This window comes from Myotis davidii, unplaced genomic scaffold (assembly GCF_000327345.1).
Source record: "Myotis davidii unplaced genomic scaffold, ASM32734v1 scaffold116, whole genome shotgun sequence".
Lineage (NCBI taxonomy): Eukaryota > Metazoa > Chordata > Mammalia > Chiroptera > Vespertilionidae > Myotis > Myotis davidii.
The window spans coordinates 1,406,381-1,422,249 of NW_006290632.1; the positions used below are offsets into that span (position 1 = coordinate 1,406,381).

The 15,869-nt window shown below is 38.1% G+C and overlaps 1 protein-coding gene across 1 annotated transcript in view; it reads left to right on the forward strand.

Annotated features, from left to right (window-relative positions):
* NPAS3 (neuronal PAS domain protein 3) overlaps positions 1-15,869 on the forward strand; it is an 815,671-nt gene that overhangs the window by 196,707 nt on the left and 603,095 nt on the right. Inside the window, exon 3 of the mRNA XM_015563843.1 lies at positions 10,033-10,277. Coding sequence (XP_015419329.1) covers positions 10,033-10,277 — 245 coding nt within the window. The remainder of the gene's footprint in view (positions 1-10,032; positions 10,278-15,869) is intronic.

A 15,869-nucleotide genomic window follows, 5' to 3' on the forward strand; every position in this document is an offset into this window, starting at 1 on the left:
GGAAAAGCTCTCCCTGAGACAAAATTTTTGAGGATGGTTGTATGTGAACAATTGAATGGAAAGTGCAAAACTCATGCAGCTCACCCCCTAAAAAGAGGCTGAGAACAACATTGTTTTTAGTTTCAAATGTATCCAGCGGAGACTATCTGCCTTCCATAGTTGTTACTCTCCCCACCCCTCATCGCTGATATTGGCAGTGAGTCATGAACTAAATGAGATAGTGTTTAAAACAGTTGGACCCTGGCTGAACTATAGTAAGCATTTAGATTAACTTTTACTGTTATGATATTAAGGTCCATGCTATTCCTTGGTAGTGCTGAATAATCTTAAAATCAGAAACAACATGTGTAGCACTGTAGTTCCTTGGAGTGGTAGAGATTCCAGCCCCATGGATGGTCTGTACAATGTCCCGCCATCACAGTGTGCCCACCAGTCCCTCCCATTTTGCCTTTCAGCAGAGATGCTCTGTCCCTTCCAAATATTTAGCAGTAGACATTCCTCTCAGCCTGTGCTCCTGACTCCTGCTACTGTTTTTTTTTAAAATATATTTTATTGATTTTTTACAGAGAGGAAGGGGGAGGGATAGAGAGAAACATCGATGATAGAGAAACATCGAACAGCTGCCTCCTGCACACCCCCTACTAGGGATGTGCCAGCAACCAAGGTACATGCCCTTGACCGGAATTGAACCTGGGACCCTTGAGTCCACAGGCTGACACTCTATCCACTGAGCCCAACCAGTCAGGGCCTCCTGCTACTGTTAATGAAAGTTACACATGTGTGCTCATCAGGATGGGAAAGCCTATATTCCATGGTGAGCAAAGACCCATGGCCCCGAAAATCTTCCTAAACTTCAGACCTGAAGGGAGCAGGTCAGGGAATTGCTGCTTTCTCTTTGTATTAGCTTCTTCAATTTCCTTTTAATTGGAGCCAGGAACCTAGATTCTTGTAACTTTAGGGGGATGAACAATATAAATGAAGATCTGGATGCTTTCCAGGAAGGGCTGAACTCAAGGCTATCTCTCTCTCTCTCTCTCTCTCTCTCTCTCTCTCTCTCTCTCCCCTCCATCCCTCCCCCCCTCTCTCTCAACACCTTTCTGGCTATTGACAAATCACATGCAGTTGCCTAATGAGTCCATGTTTGCTTCTGAGGTTTCACATTTGCAAACTGCACTGCTGAGAAAGTAAGTGAAGTGTTCACCCACCACTGGTGTGAGCTGACTGGTTTCATGTACAGGACAGATACACACTAGAACAGTGAAAACTCTAAACCAGTAACACAAAACCTTCAAATACAGTATCTTACCTTGTTCAGGACAGTCATTTCTCACCAAGAATTCTTTTTAATGTCTAAGACTTCAATTTATGTTTAAGAACTAGTAAACTATAGCAGTTTGACAGCCATTCACACTGAATTCTGTGCATTAAACCAACAGCATTCTTTTCCACAAACATTCATTGTTAGGACAATGCTCTCAGACAGAATTTATGAGAAATGGAATTATGTTACCAAGGAGATAGCATTTACTATAATGAAGAGTAGATCCTAGAAAATGGCCCCTTTTACAGCAGCTCAGAGCAGAGCCACAAAAGCAATTGATTGGTCTTGGCATTTAGTCTTATATCAGCTGTGTCATCCATAGCTTCAGGACTGAGAACACTAATCTAAAGTGACATTTCTGTTCTGGCGGGCTTTTCTGCCCTGATGAAAGCAATTACTTCATCCCTAAATGATAATTTGCAGGAGTTTCAACCACTTTAATTGATAATTTTTTTTTGTTCTGAGTTCAATTGTGAAGTGATTAGCTGATTTGGTAAATAGAAATTTAAGGTGTGAAATATACAAGTTGCTCCAAGGTAAAGTGCTATTTGTGGGGTGGAGAGAAATTACTTGATAAAGCAGCAATTTTTCCATTATTACGGAACTGCCAGTGGTATGGCTTAAAGTTCTGGGGGAAAATGAAGAACAAAACACTTTGATTCATGAGGTTTTTGGCAGACACCAAAGCATACAATGAATAGTTTGGTCTTGCTGTGGTTCATTCGAGGGTTATTTGAGTCAAGGTGACCATTGGTTGAAAAGGATTGTGCAGACCTCTCAGCTTTTCTTATTACTATTCCAATGACTCATTCTGGTATTAAATCCTTTTATTTAAAGTATTAAGAATAAAAATGCTCATTGGCTAAAACCAATTAATTTAATTATTAAGTTCAAATGTACACAAGGCATTTTCTGAACTTGAGGAAAGGCATTCAGTTAAATGGCTTTAATTAGTCTTTTGATCTATTTACCACAAGTCAAAAAATGGGTCATGATTATTCAGTCAGAATATATTTTTAAAAAATTTAATGCATCTTCATTTTAATACTTTATCCAATGTTAGCAGTTGCAGTTGTTTTTGACATTTTTAAGCAATCAATTTCATGATATTTTCTTACGTGGGGAAAAATAATGGTCATTTCACATGTTAAATGAGAAAAATAAAGCAAGAATGAAGGTCAAACTGATTTAGCACATCAAACAGTCTTTGTCAGCCAAGCTTAATATATCCTGAGTTTGTGGAACAAATGAAATTTTGCTGCTATGTTACACTTTGCTTCCAAACAACCATTACAACTGGTTTTATATATTGTGTGAGCATCAGACCATCAAACAGTGCATCTTTACTGACGTGTTGCTGCAGCGATGATCTACGGCAGCAATCTGCCATTTATATAAGGGCAAAATGTGCATCTATATTTAGTTGTGAAATTGGCCTATTATACTCTTGATGTTTACAGAGGCTAACATAAATTAATGATGACAGCTATGAGCAGTGCATTAGTTAAGCAGGAGAGTTCTTACCTTGAACTTGAAGGTTCCAGTTTTAACTTCCAACGTATAGTATCCTGCTTTCTTCACACATTAAAGGAAAGTTTCTGAAATGATTACCTTTTCTTGGAGCATCTTAAAGGCTTCAATTTGTGAGCTATGTTGTGCATAACCCTACCAGGTAATAGTTGTTTATGCAGTTCTCAATTATAACACATTATAAGAAAGCTTATATTTATAATCATAGGAAAAATAGTCCTGAAAGATTCGTTTTCTTTGTAGTAGGCTGATTTGATTGACTTTGAACTCTATATGATGTTAATGTGTGGAGGGCTATTTTATTGAAACTAATGAAGGAAGAGCAAGCAGTGCTTATAGAATCTTCATCTTTTCTCTGGGAAAGCTCCTCATTCAGCTCATGTCAGGGCAGGTGTAGGTACTGGATGGAGTACCTATAGATTTCACCGTTAACTATGACCAGAGATCTGACAAGTGTGCAGGTGTTCAAAGGTTCATGAGTTAAAATGCTGAAGCCTTTGATGAATTTTTGATGGCTGCATTTTTAATACAGGCCGACCTTCTTCCTTTGAGGCTGCAGCCAGATTAATTGATAAATAGTAGAAGTCTGTAGTGCTGGCTTCTCCTAAGCAAACAAGTGTGAAAAATCCATAAAACCTGCCTGTCTGGCTCCCTAGCAGTACTTTTAAAAGGTAAGATTTAAAGTGGTTCTGACCCTACCTTTCCTGTTCCTGATAGTTAGATGCCTCAAACCTGCCACGTTCTTTAATAAGGACTAGTTATTGTATTCTAAAAGTTTACATGTCAGTGTTAAAATTGAGGCTTAGAGGATTTTCATGTAGAGATAATGTGTATCTATCAATTATGTCTATATCAGAAGAATCCCACAAATATAAGTTATAAAAATGATAAATCTGATTGTGAAGACGTCATATGAGAGGAAGACCATTAAGTTGTTTCTCTGTGATAAATATTATTTCCCTTTATCATGTTCTGTAGATCTCAGCGATATTATTTCCATAATTATCATAACCACTTCTGTAAAGAAAGAAACCCAAGTAATCAATTTTGCAAAGCTAAATTTGATCAGCCACAATGGATAGCCTACCTCTCTTAATGTAATGACTCAGCAAGTACAAAGTTGTCTTTTTTTTTTTTCCATTCTGGACAAGTAGCATCCTTATCCAGTACTATGGCAGCTTCAGAGAGATTGCAAACTGGGGTCAGTTTCATAAATTGGTTTGGTGATCGTGGCTGTACCTGTTTAACTTTTTATACCTTAAAAAATGTTTTGCTAATTTCAGCACGAGCACTATTTCATGACTCAGCCTTGCCCCCAGCATGGAGAGCTAAGCAGCAAATGCTGCTTGCTGCATTCCCATACTTGCCCACCAACAGAAGTGCTGTGTGAGCTCTCCATGGTCCTGGGCTTGCTGCCTTGCCTACGAACAAGAAGAACTTTAAGATTTGTGATGTTTTGGAAGATATTTTGAAAGATTATCTTTCCACTAGGAGTACGCATATACCCTTCTACCTAGTAACTGTCATTGCAGATTTGAAGCCTTCCATAGAAGTCACAAGCTTTTGGACTCAGCACCTGTTTGAATATTAATTTTTATGTATAAACAAAATTTCTTGTTTTGCAACTGAATGCCAGTTTTTTCAACTTTAGCAAACTGAAAAATGGCCACCTTTCCTAGAACAGATAATCATTTATTTATTTTTAAATCTTTCATCTGTTATTAAGGAAACATTTTTTTTATTTGAACAACTCATTAAGTGCAGCTTCAGTATACAACATATAGACTATAGGCATAAAGAGGACTAGGATGAAAAATCAAAATCTCTGCAATAACAGAATTTTACTTCACTTAGGAACCTAATGTTATATGTCAGAACCAGTGAATAGGAATCATATTGGTGAGAACAGAGTGTACATTATAAATGAACATTGTCGACCTCAAAACATAGAAGTATCATTGTGAGATGAGCTAAGATTTTTTTCTGTTAAACACATCTTATATAGTGTTACTATGTGCCAGGCACAATTGTAAATGTTTTGCAACAAATAAGTTTAATTCCAATAATAATCTTAGGACGCAGATAGCATTATCATCCCATTTCACAGGTGAGAATAACTGAGACAAAATAAGTTAAGTAATTTTATCATATTTACATAATTAGAAAGTTATAGAGCCAGGATTTAAGTACAGGAAGTTGGCTCCACAGTCCATGCACTTAACGTCTACCTTTTTCTGGCATGGAAGACACTGAAAAAGGTGTCAGACAGAACCTGATGATAACCACTATTAGAACACGTAGGACTTTTTTTAAAAAAATAGGCAGTTTTAATGTTGTCATCAAGCAGAAGTTAGGCCTCTGACTTTATTTTCCTTGGTTTGACTTTTACTGTCACTACATGGGAAATTAAATTTACTAAAGTGAAGGTCATACATAAGTGGCAGTAGAGAAAGGAGTCTGAGAGGACAATGAGGAAAGCAAATAGGTATTCGGAATTATAGAAAATGTAGTCAAACATGGTAGATAAGAAGCTCGGTTAAAAAATTTATAAAGAATGATGGAGAAATAGGGTGGTAATCAGATGTACTAGGATTAAAACAGTTGGGCTATTTTTCCTCATTTAAGTTTTACATTTATTATAATAAGAGTTACTGCTCATGTAATATTTCAATATGGTAGACATTTAGCAATTTGCACAGATTAGCTCAGTTATTCCTCTCAGGAATATTATGAAGTAGATACTATTAAAATGTCCATTTTCCAGATGAGGAAATGGAGGCCTAAAAAGTTTGAGAGCCCTACCCAAGGTTGCCCAGCAAGTAACTGTCTGGTGATGTGAAGGTCCTCAATCTGGTACAGAGCTTCCACTCCAAGTTTAAGGATGGGTTGACTTTACTTTGGGCATTTCTGAGCTTTCCAATTTCTTAAAATTCTTCTCTGTTGTGAAATTCTAAAGTGGACTCTAACACATTTAGAATTCATAAACTATTTTAATTGTTAAAATCTAGAACTGTCCAAGACATTTACTACTTTATAGTTAACTCTCATGGGATTTGCCAAAAATGCCCTATTTGACATCCTCATTTTATAAAATGATAAAATTAAGGCTCTACTTTGTGACTTAGAATCATAATGGTCGCAAATGCCCAACATGTGTCTTTAACTCCTTCACCAGGAGTCTTTGCACAAAATACACAACTTGCCAAAGGGATTTAAGAGTCATAAAAGGATTTAAAAAAACACTTTTCATTTAATGTGCACTGTCATTACTAGTAAAAGTTTATGATTGCTTGTTATCTGTGCATAAGGTATAGCTTTAGAAACTTGTACAAATTCTTTCAAGGTGTTGAGAAGAAACATAGATTAAATAATATTATTGAAACCAGAAATACTTGTTGATGATAAATGAATTCTGGCAACATCAATGACAAGAAGAAGGGGAAAATTTAACTTAATAAGGCTTAGGAGAAATTCAAGATACTAGATCATTACCTTTTTAGTTGGGGAGGTGGGGTCCCTAAGGATAACCTGAAAATCATTTACTATCTTCCCCCAAATAAACATATATACATACAATTTCATATAGGACTTCCAACTTTTATTTATCTCTAGCTCCACATATCTACATATCTACATGTCTCCCTTTTGAAGTGGCTGTTGATTTTTTGGTTTTTAGTTGGTGGTAATGCTGGTGAGGTTGATAATAGCCTCATCAAAGAGCGTTGGCATTTTGATTTACGGAGGAATAAGGTAGTCTCTTCTTCCTACATGAGCATCTGCAGTGGGGAGTTTTGGCCCAGGGAGTACTTATAGTGACTCTGAAGCCTAATCATATTTTAAATGGCAGAGGTCAAACATTTTGCTCATGTACAAATAAGCCATCCTTTCTTTAGTATTCTATAAATACTTTTTTGGTTTAGAACAGAATGTATAAATACTAAGTTTATTTTAGGTGTTAATGTAGTCCTTAATTCAATTTGAGAATTGCTTATAACTAGGCTCTACTTCACAAAAGCAGAAAAAAAAGATTAATCCTCAATCTGTGTTGTTGTCTTAAGGTCCCTAGCTTCATCTATTTTTGTCAGCATCTCTATAACCTCTATAATCCTTTGACTATATTTTATTGCTGTTACCCTCAAAACCAATTACTACTTATTACAGAAACAGTGCTATCATTCTGAAAGTCTTCTGAACTATGGTGTCTGCATAATGATGTGATGTGGGAGTCATGGAAACCCTTTGTTATTGAGTTTATGGCCAAGAAGATTACTCCAGTGGGGTAACAGTGTGTGCTAGAGTTAAAAAGGAGGGGAGGGGGGCAGAAAGACAACAGAAGGTGGAGCAGGAACACATAGAGTAAGTTGTGCTCTGTGCTGTTTCAGAACAGTCAGGTGTCAGGGCAGTACTGAGCAGAATGCCAAAAGGCATTCCCGTCCGCATATTCCCATTCCCCTCAGCTAGGCTTTGGAGCCCATTGGGTTGCTTCCTGTGATCTTGAGCTTTCCTCCCCATAGGATTATTTTTTTCTTTAGTTTATTGATAAGCTTATGCATTTATATCAATTTCAGAGTAATTGTCTAATCCCCTCATTGCTTCAGGTGAATAGAGAAATTCCAGCATGAATATTAGTAGTATTAATTAGTTAACAAATGAGTCCATTTGTGATCATTTGAGTGCCATGTCTAAAGGAAAATCATATATATCATCCACTAAAACTACCTTCAAAAGCAGTCTCCCAAATTATTACCCAGTTATAAAAATGCATCCCTGCTCCATTGTTGACCAAATGACATATTTTAATGGACTTGTGTAATTTTTAGAACTTTAATTAGCTAACACAAAATTAAAACATAACAAAAAATTTGAAATGCCATGTAAAAGTTTAGTTTTTGTTCTTTAGAAATAGAAAAACCAGAACTCTGACAACACCAGGCCTGCCTGCCACCAAAGCTGTAATTAGCTGGAAGTGTGTGTGCCACCCTTTGCCTGCACTGCTGTCCTCCAGGCCTCTTCATTCATTGCTGTTCCCTGCCTTAACCCTGTGAGCCCTTGAGTTTCCAACCTCTGCCCCAGAGCTCCATCATACTCACTTATTGGCTAAAAAAAAGTTGTGCGTTCAGCCCACCTTCTGGAGTAGTATTCAATTACAAGTATATAAAGAGGACAGAGCACTGAACTTGAACCACTGCACTCCATAAGTGGTAGAGAAACATGTGAAGAGAATTTTTTGGCACAGATGACTTAAATGGTGTTAGGTAGATTGCTTGTATTATAGAGAGGGATATGTCTCATTCTTTTATCTTAAGATGTTAACCTGGATCTTGGTTAGATTTATACTTGCTCATATTTTAAGGCTCCTTTCACTTTATTTACATAACTAGAGGCCCAATGCACAAAATACATGCAAGAGTAGCCCTTTGCAGCCCTGGCAGCTGCCTCGATCCTGTGGCTGCATCCCTGGCTTCGTTCGGAAGGTCATCGGGAAGGACATCCGGTCTAATTAGCATATTACACTTTTATTATTATAGATTTTCAATAAGCCAAAATTGATCATTTATAGAATTGAATGGAGGCCAGCTAAGATATTGGGATATAAACGGCAAAACAAGTCTTTTCCTTGTAAATTAAGGAGGTTTCTGCCTGAGTTACCACGTGAGATATGAAGAGACAAAGGTTTGTCACCTAAGACTGCTGAGACTGAGAATGATAGCAGTAACTTGTCCAGTTCTGAGAAATATATTAGTTAGCTAATTCAGAATATTTTATTAATAGAGTAAACATGAAATAATTTGGGATATTAGACCAGAACATTATGGCATTACTTAAATTACATAGATATTTAATAAGATAGTTTGGGTGTCTACATTGAATACAATGTTTACACCAGGAACAATATAAGGTATACACTAATGTGACCTGGAATGTTATTGTCCATATTCTCCTAATAGGGATGGGAGCCACAACTTTAAACCCACTTTGATTTATTCCTCTGGTCTCACTTCTTTCCTTGTTTCTCATTCTTGCTATTTTATAAGGGAAAACCAGCATGCTAGACTCAAAAATTTAAAATGTCCTCGGAGTTCAATAAAACGGATACCTATAAATGATTTTAATAGCACCTGGATACTGTAAATATTGCCCAATTACCTATCTCTGGTGTCTGATCTTGAGTTTATTTCTTGTCAGACACAAAACAGAGCAATTCAGAGTAGGTAGAATTTTTCTGTCAGCTGCTCAGAGGCAACTTCAGTGGTGCCAGCTTCTGCCCTCAGCAGTGTGAGCAAACTTCAAACAGAAATGCACATGAATAGTTAAAGCAAAATGCTGGATCCCACCTGTTGCCTCTTCTGTGAAGTAATATGTCTATAATGTTTATAAATTTTAATAACCCAGACAGGGCTTTTTGTCTTTCAACATTAAATTTATATTATCATAAAGTTTGACTTTTCTGGGCAATGTGTTCTATCCTCTAGTAATTTAGGGAATCTATCCATTCATTAGTGTATGTCCATTGATAAAAGAATGAAAGTATTCTCTTATCAATGAATTACCAGCACATTTATAAAGTTACATGGAAATCTTCCTCTTCAATTGGATGTTTTCTTTATCTGACTGAGGTCTTGATCCGTACTGAGCGCTGGAAGAACATCAACATTTTATTTGTTGATTCTGTGAATTGTTTTTGTATTTTCCTTTTCCTCTGAGATGATAACTGCAATAATGGTTTTAAATGCATCCTTTTGATGGCTTATAATCCCATCAGAATAATAGTTAAAATGGACAAAGCCAAGCTTGAGAATAGATATGATAGATGTCTGAGAATAGATATCTACAAGCCCAATCTTTTAAATTGCTTATAGCTGAAGAGATCAAGTATCACCTGTAAATCCTATGTTTCAGAAACAAGGAATGTATGTTACTGCATGGTCAATTGAGGGGAAAACCCCTACCAAGCAAATGCTTTGTACTCATTGCACTTGAGTTCATAGCATATAAGTCCAGAGGTAGAATTTATGGTTTTAGTGGACATTGTCTGGAACGTATTTTACCATGACCCATGGGATTTTGAAGAAGATTTTGGTAACTTTTTGCTGGGAAAGGGGAAGTAAAAAGAAAGCAGTTTCTATCTGATGAGAAAGTCATATGTTCTAAACAATACTTTGTCACTTCTTTGGTTTCAGTTTACAAGCATTGAGAAAGGAGAAATCCCGAGACGCTGCACGCTCCCGCCGGGGAAAAGAAAATTTTGAGTTCTATGAATTGGCCAAGTTATTGCCTCTTCCTGCAGCCATCACGAGCCAGCTGGACAAGGCATCCATCATTCGACTTACAATTAGCTATCTGAAAATGAGGGACTTTGCTAACCAGGGGGACCCTCCATGGAACTTGCGAATGGAAGGCCCACCCCCAAACACATCTGTAAAAGGTAAGTTTTAAGCCTCTGGTCATTGTGGCATATGGTGGTCTGTAGCTGTCTTTAAGATGAAATGTTTACCATCATCCTTTCTTCTTTTCCTGCATATCAAATCCTTTAAAGGGATACAAATGTGGAAATCTGAACTCTGCATGAGAAAGACACCATGTGAAGGTGAAATGAACCTCTTCTATTTCTATTTTCTTTTCAAAAACATTTGTCAGCCTAAAGTATGCTTTCACTTTATATAAGGTTTCAGAGAAATGAGAATGAAATGACTTACATTAAAGTGCTTCCTAGGTTTAATATAAGTTATGTTAATACATGAAAATTTTTATTGCTGGGTGGAGTATGAGAATATTGCTAAAGAGTGGTGCTAATATTTTTTGTCTTTAGTCACCAAAGAAAAGAAGTAAACAGAGTCCAACTGTAGCAGGCATTTTGAGCAATGATTTTATTGATTAATAAAAAAATACAAGAAACGTATTAATGTTTCAAGTCTCTATACATATTGCCTAGAAGTTGCAAATGTAAACATGTACTTGTCCTTCAAATCTTGGTGCAGTTACCCTTAAATCATTATTTTAAAATTTTAGGCCTTCTTCACTCTGGAAATTAAGAGAGGTATTTCTTGTGTGCTCCTGTAACTCCTAAAAATGTATGGCATTTCTAGTAATTCAGTATGTATGCATATGTTTTTCAATGCATATGCGGTGTTGGTCATTGATTTTTTCTAACTTTTAGGGCGTGTCATTCAAAGCATAGGACTTTAGGGATCTCCTAGTTTCTTGTGCTTGACGTAGTTTCTAGACCCTTGATGAGTGTGAGATAAAACTGGACGTTTGGCAGAATTTCAGGCAACCTTCACTCAGGGAGGAATCAGGTTCTTTAGTTAGTGGTGACACCTTGACAGCTACCTTTGAGAGGGTCCGCGTTCCCGGCTGTTGTAGGAAAGGGGACAGTGGGGAGTGTAACCCTTAGGGGACTTACATTAAAATGAAGGTCAGAAGCAGTGTTGTTTACAGTCCTGTGCTCAGAGGTGTGATCCTCAGAGGTGTGCATGTCTCAATCTGTTCCTCTTTTTGCCATTGCTACTTAGGGTTTGTGTTTCTTATGCTTAGGAGAGAAGGACAATTAGAGTTTAAATTGCAACGTGTTATTTTCCTCTAGAGCAGGGGTTGGCAAACATGCTCTGTAAAGGGCCCTAGAGTACATATTTTAGACATTGGGGATTAACTCAACTCTGCCATTGCAGCATGAATTCAGCCACAGACAACAGGGCGTGGCTGTGGCCTATGAAACTGTGCTGACAACGCAGGCAGCTGCCACCCGATTGGCTCACAAGCCATAGCTCCCAGACTCCGGCCCTAGACTGTAAGACTGACGTTCAAAGCTTGAACAGAACATACAATACAATAGCTCTCAAGGGCAAGATGTGAGGTGAAGACAGCAGAGTACAAACCAGCCAAGGCACATCTATGCTGTCCTTTCACAGCCCTCTGACCTGAGAATGTAGGTGTCAACTTGGCCACAGAACCGTCCATGTTCCAGAGGCTAAAGTTGTAGGGAATTTTCCCAGGCTAAAGACTAGGGATATAGTAATCCTGGTAAGTATTTACTGTATACAGAAGGGCTTAGTCAGTAGGCTGTCTTCATGTTTATTACAAATCATGCAAGATGGAAGGATAAGTGCAAAAGCTTATAAATCACGCAATGTACAAAATGTTATTATTAAATTTTAAATATGTTGCTCGAAGGACTGGACTTATATTAAGTTGTTTAGGATAATCATCTTTTCCTTTATTTCCATTTTTCTTTGAAGTAGTTTATAGGTTTTTTGTGGTGGCAGTAGCTACCAAAGCAGAAAAATCCAATGGTTCCCTTGTCTGTCCATTCTTCTATTTTGTGATAGCCCTGCTTACTCTTGGAATCATGGCCTTTTAGAGATTCAGAATTATAGGGCACATAGAACCATGCCTTCATTTTACAGGTGAGGGGAATGATGTAGAAAGGGTTTACAGTTGAGTGTTCACAGATCTAAAACTAGAATTCCTTTTTTTTTTTGCCTTTCTGTCTAAGTGTTCTTCTATCACATCACATTCATTTACAAAGATGATACTTAATTTGTATCACCATCTTCAAAAATTCCAGGTGAGAATTCTCTCAGTTTCAGAGTGTGACTAATCCCTTTGGGCTTTGTGGCCTTCAATCAACTCAACTCTCTCACTACTTATTGTGATAAAGATGCGGGGGGGGTTGGCGAGCAGACATGGTGTCTGCCCTCATGGGTTTCAGTCTGTGGAAGGACATGGCGATGTCAGTGAGAAAAACAAGGAGGCTGGGATGGATGTTTAGGAGCCTGGAAGGAGATCACAGGTTTTATTATTGTGAACTTCCCATCGGCTTTTGGCAGAGAATCCATGTTGTAACATGTTGTTCCCACTATTAGTAAACCAGTGAGAGGTTAAAGCTGTAGTTGTGAGCATAGTGGCTCTGTACTACTTACCCCGATTCTCAGAAGTTGGGAGGAATGCAAAATGCAATGGACACTTTCTATAAACTGGTACACAGTATATGTATATTTTATTGCTTTACTCTAGTTCTTTAATGCAAACCTGCTACTCATACTGATCAAAGATTCATGGAACCACATCAAAGAAACTCGTTTTAATTTATTAAGGTCTTCTATGTTGTGCCCTTGAAGAAGTTCATATGGATAAACCAGCTTATATAAAAAGCCTGTAGCATCCTGGGAAGTGCAGTTCATAATCCAACAATAAAACAATATGCATTATACTTGGTGCTTCTCCAAGCAGTCTCTTGAGTAAACCTAAAGGCATTTGGAAATTTATATGAGAAGGACTTACACATCGTAGGCAACATTTTAAAAAATGTGGTGAGTTATCCATGTTAATAATTAAATTTCAGAGCTTAAATTTGTCACCCCAATGATATAGACATTTAATCATTTTAATTTACTGCTTCAGAAAGGTCCTTCACTCTGCCCTGTATTCATCTCATCTTTTCTTAAAAGTCTATAAAGGTTGATGAGTTTGTTTTGTGATGCCCATTGTGTACAGATTATTTACAAGTTATGCTTGCAGAAAGAACACCCAGGTGACAGTGTCTAATATGTCCTGAGTCAATTACTTCGTGGAAATGATATGTTAAGCAATTGGAAGGTAACAGATAGTTTTTTCCATTATTTTAGAAATATCTGTATTGCTATAATACAGATCAAATCTACAATGAATATAATGCATTATTCAAGAAATGACCAGGCATTCTCAGCAGTGTTTCAGCTAAATAACTGATGATTGTAACCTTTAAAGAAATCTCATTGTGGTGACTGTTGGTAAATCACTTCCCCATTCATAGTAATCTCTATTTAGAGGCTATCTGGAAACCATTATATCTCTTATTAATCTTAAAAGCAATAGCTGCTGATTTGACATTTGCTAAAACTAGATAAATTTTTCGTCTTTCTAATATCTCAGACTTCAGTCAATTTTTGGAGTCTATCTGCTGCAACTCTATCAATCCAGGAATATTTACCACTCTAGGCATACGTTTTATTTTAATTTCAACATTGAAGCTTTTGAGCAGTTTTCCTATGTGTGTGACAGGCAACAGTGCTAAAATACTGTCTGTAAAATACAAGACATTTTTAGCTTTTGGAAGGAAACAGTTGCAAAATATGCAAGACAGTTGGTGCTTAAAAGCACCTGAACACATTAGGAAAGAGCTTTACTATTTCCATAGAATTTCTCTTCCCTATTTTCAGGCATGTATTTTGAATTAACTGGTAGATTTTTTTCTGTAGTTTTTATTTAAGCAACACATGATCTCTCCTTAGCCAAAGACTAGGCTGTTACTTAAGCTATCATTTGTAATGGGTCTCTTAACAATAGTCATGTAGGGTAAGTGAATATAGGACATTCTTCAGAATAACACTAAATTACTGTAATGTCCCAAACTTAGATAGCATTTTTTAAAAAAAAAATGGTTCTGCTTCCATAGAAGGTAGAGATTCCAAGACTATCCAAGTTGGAGGTCTTCTTGGTCTCAGCAGGCTCCAAGGTCTTCCAGCCTCTGTTATGGCATTTTACTGTGTGCATTTATGTCTGCCGGGTGACATTCGTGTTTGAGAGCAAGTATCATATTCCTCATTATGTTAGAGAGAAGGCGGGTCCGGGTGGGTGGTAGGAAGAGATTAACCAAAGAACTTGTGTGCATACATGCTAACCCATGGACACAGACAATAGTGTGGTGAAGGCCTGGGGTGGGGGCAGGAGCAGGATAGAAGGGGTCAGTGAGGGTGCGGGGGGAGGTACATATGTAATAGTTTCAACAATAAAGATCTATTTAAAAGAAAGAAAACGTGAAATGAAGGTCTTAGACTCAGAACATGGCATGATGTCAGCTTGTGTGATTCTTGTTGTTGTTGTTGTTGTTACGCAGGCAAATGGTAGAGCTCAGGATGAACCCTTGGTTCTGAACAGAAGTCCCCGTAGAGCGAGGGGAGTAGGACCGGGGGTGGAGACATGCTTCTGGCTTGGTTCCTGTTCTCACCGCTGTCACTCTCAGTACACAGAGGGCCTGCCTCTCTGCTCTAGTCTCCAGTTCCTTTTGCTTCCATCCAAGGTCAGTGGTGGCCCCAAATGGAAATGGAAGAATCCAAAATCTGAGCTGCCGGTGTTTCTTTCTGCTTGTTCTGGTGGCCAGTGCCAGGTGTTAGCATCTATGGAAACCTGATGTAATATAACTGCCTTTTTTAAGGTTTGCTTACGAGAAAGGTTTTTTCAGATCTTTCTAGTGAAGTTATGACTTCTGGAAGAAGTTAATTAGGAACTTACCACTTACTTTTATTGTACATCGTGTTTGAACAAGCAATGCTTACAGCACCACACGTTCGTGGGATTGTCGTTCTGACATGCGGCAGGAAGGGCTTTGTGACAAATGTGGGTCTTAAGGGTGGCAGAGTGTCTGAGACTCTAATTCTGTGAAGTTTCACCTTTTATCAGCAAAACCTTTGATATCTACAAAGGGATACTGTAGTCCACCTTCAGCATGAAGAATACGAGAGAGCATTGCTGGTTTATTGCTACATGCCACTGACAAACAGTTTGATGGGTCCCCATTGTGTTCAGTGCATTGGGCACTATTGAGCATCCAGAATTACCTCGACTCCAAACACTGACTCAGGGAAAGGATAAGTGTGAGAGTGATGGCTGAGCGCATGTGATGAACCAGCCAGGGCTACATCTCGGTAACATGCCACAGAGCTTTCCTCCTCCTGTAGCTGGAGTTAGTCTGTGGCTTGGCAGATCTAGACTGGGAAGACCTGGGTGGTTCTACTTCTCACCACAGTCTGGCCGGGCTGACCTCCTCGCTGAGAGTTTAGCTCAGGTCTGCCCCCCTGTCAAGGGGCAGCCAGATATTTGGGAAAAGCTAGTAGCTGGAGAGACTGTGGCTTGGCAGATCTAGACTGGGAAGACCTGGGTGGTTCTACTTCTCACCACAGTCTGGCCGGGCTGACCTCCTCGCTGAGAGTTTAGCTCAGGTCTGCCCCCCTGTCAAGGGGCAGCCAGATATTTTTGAAAA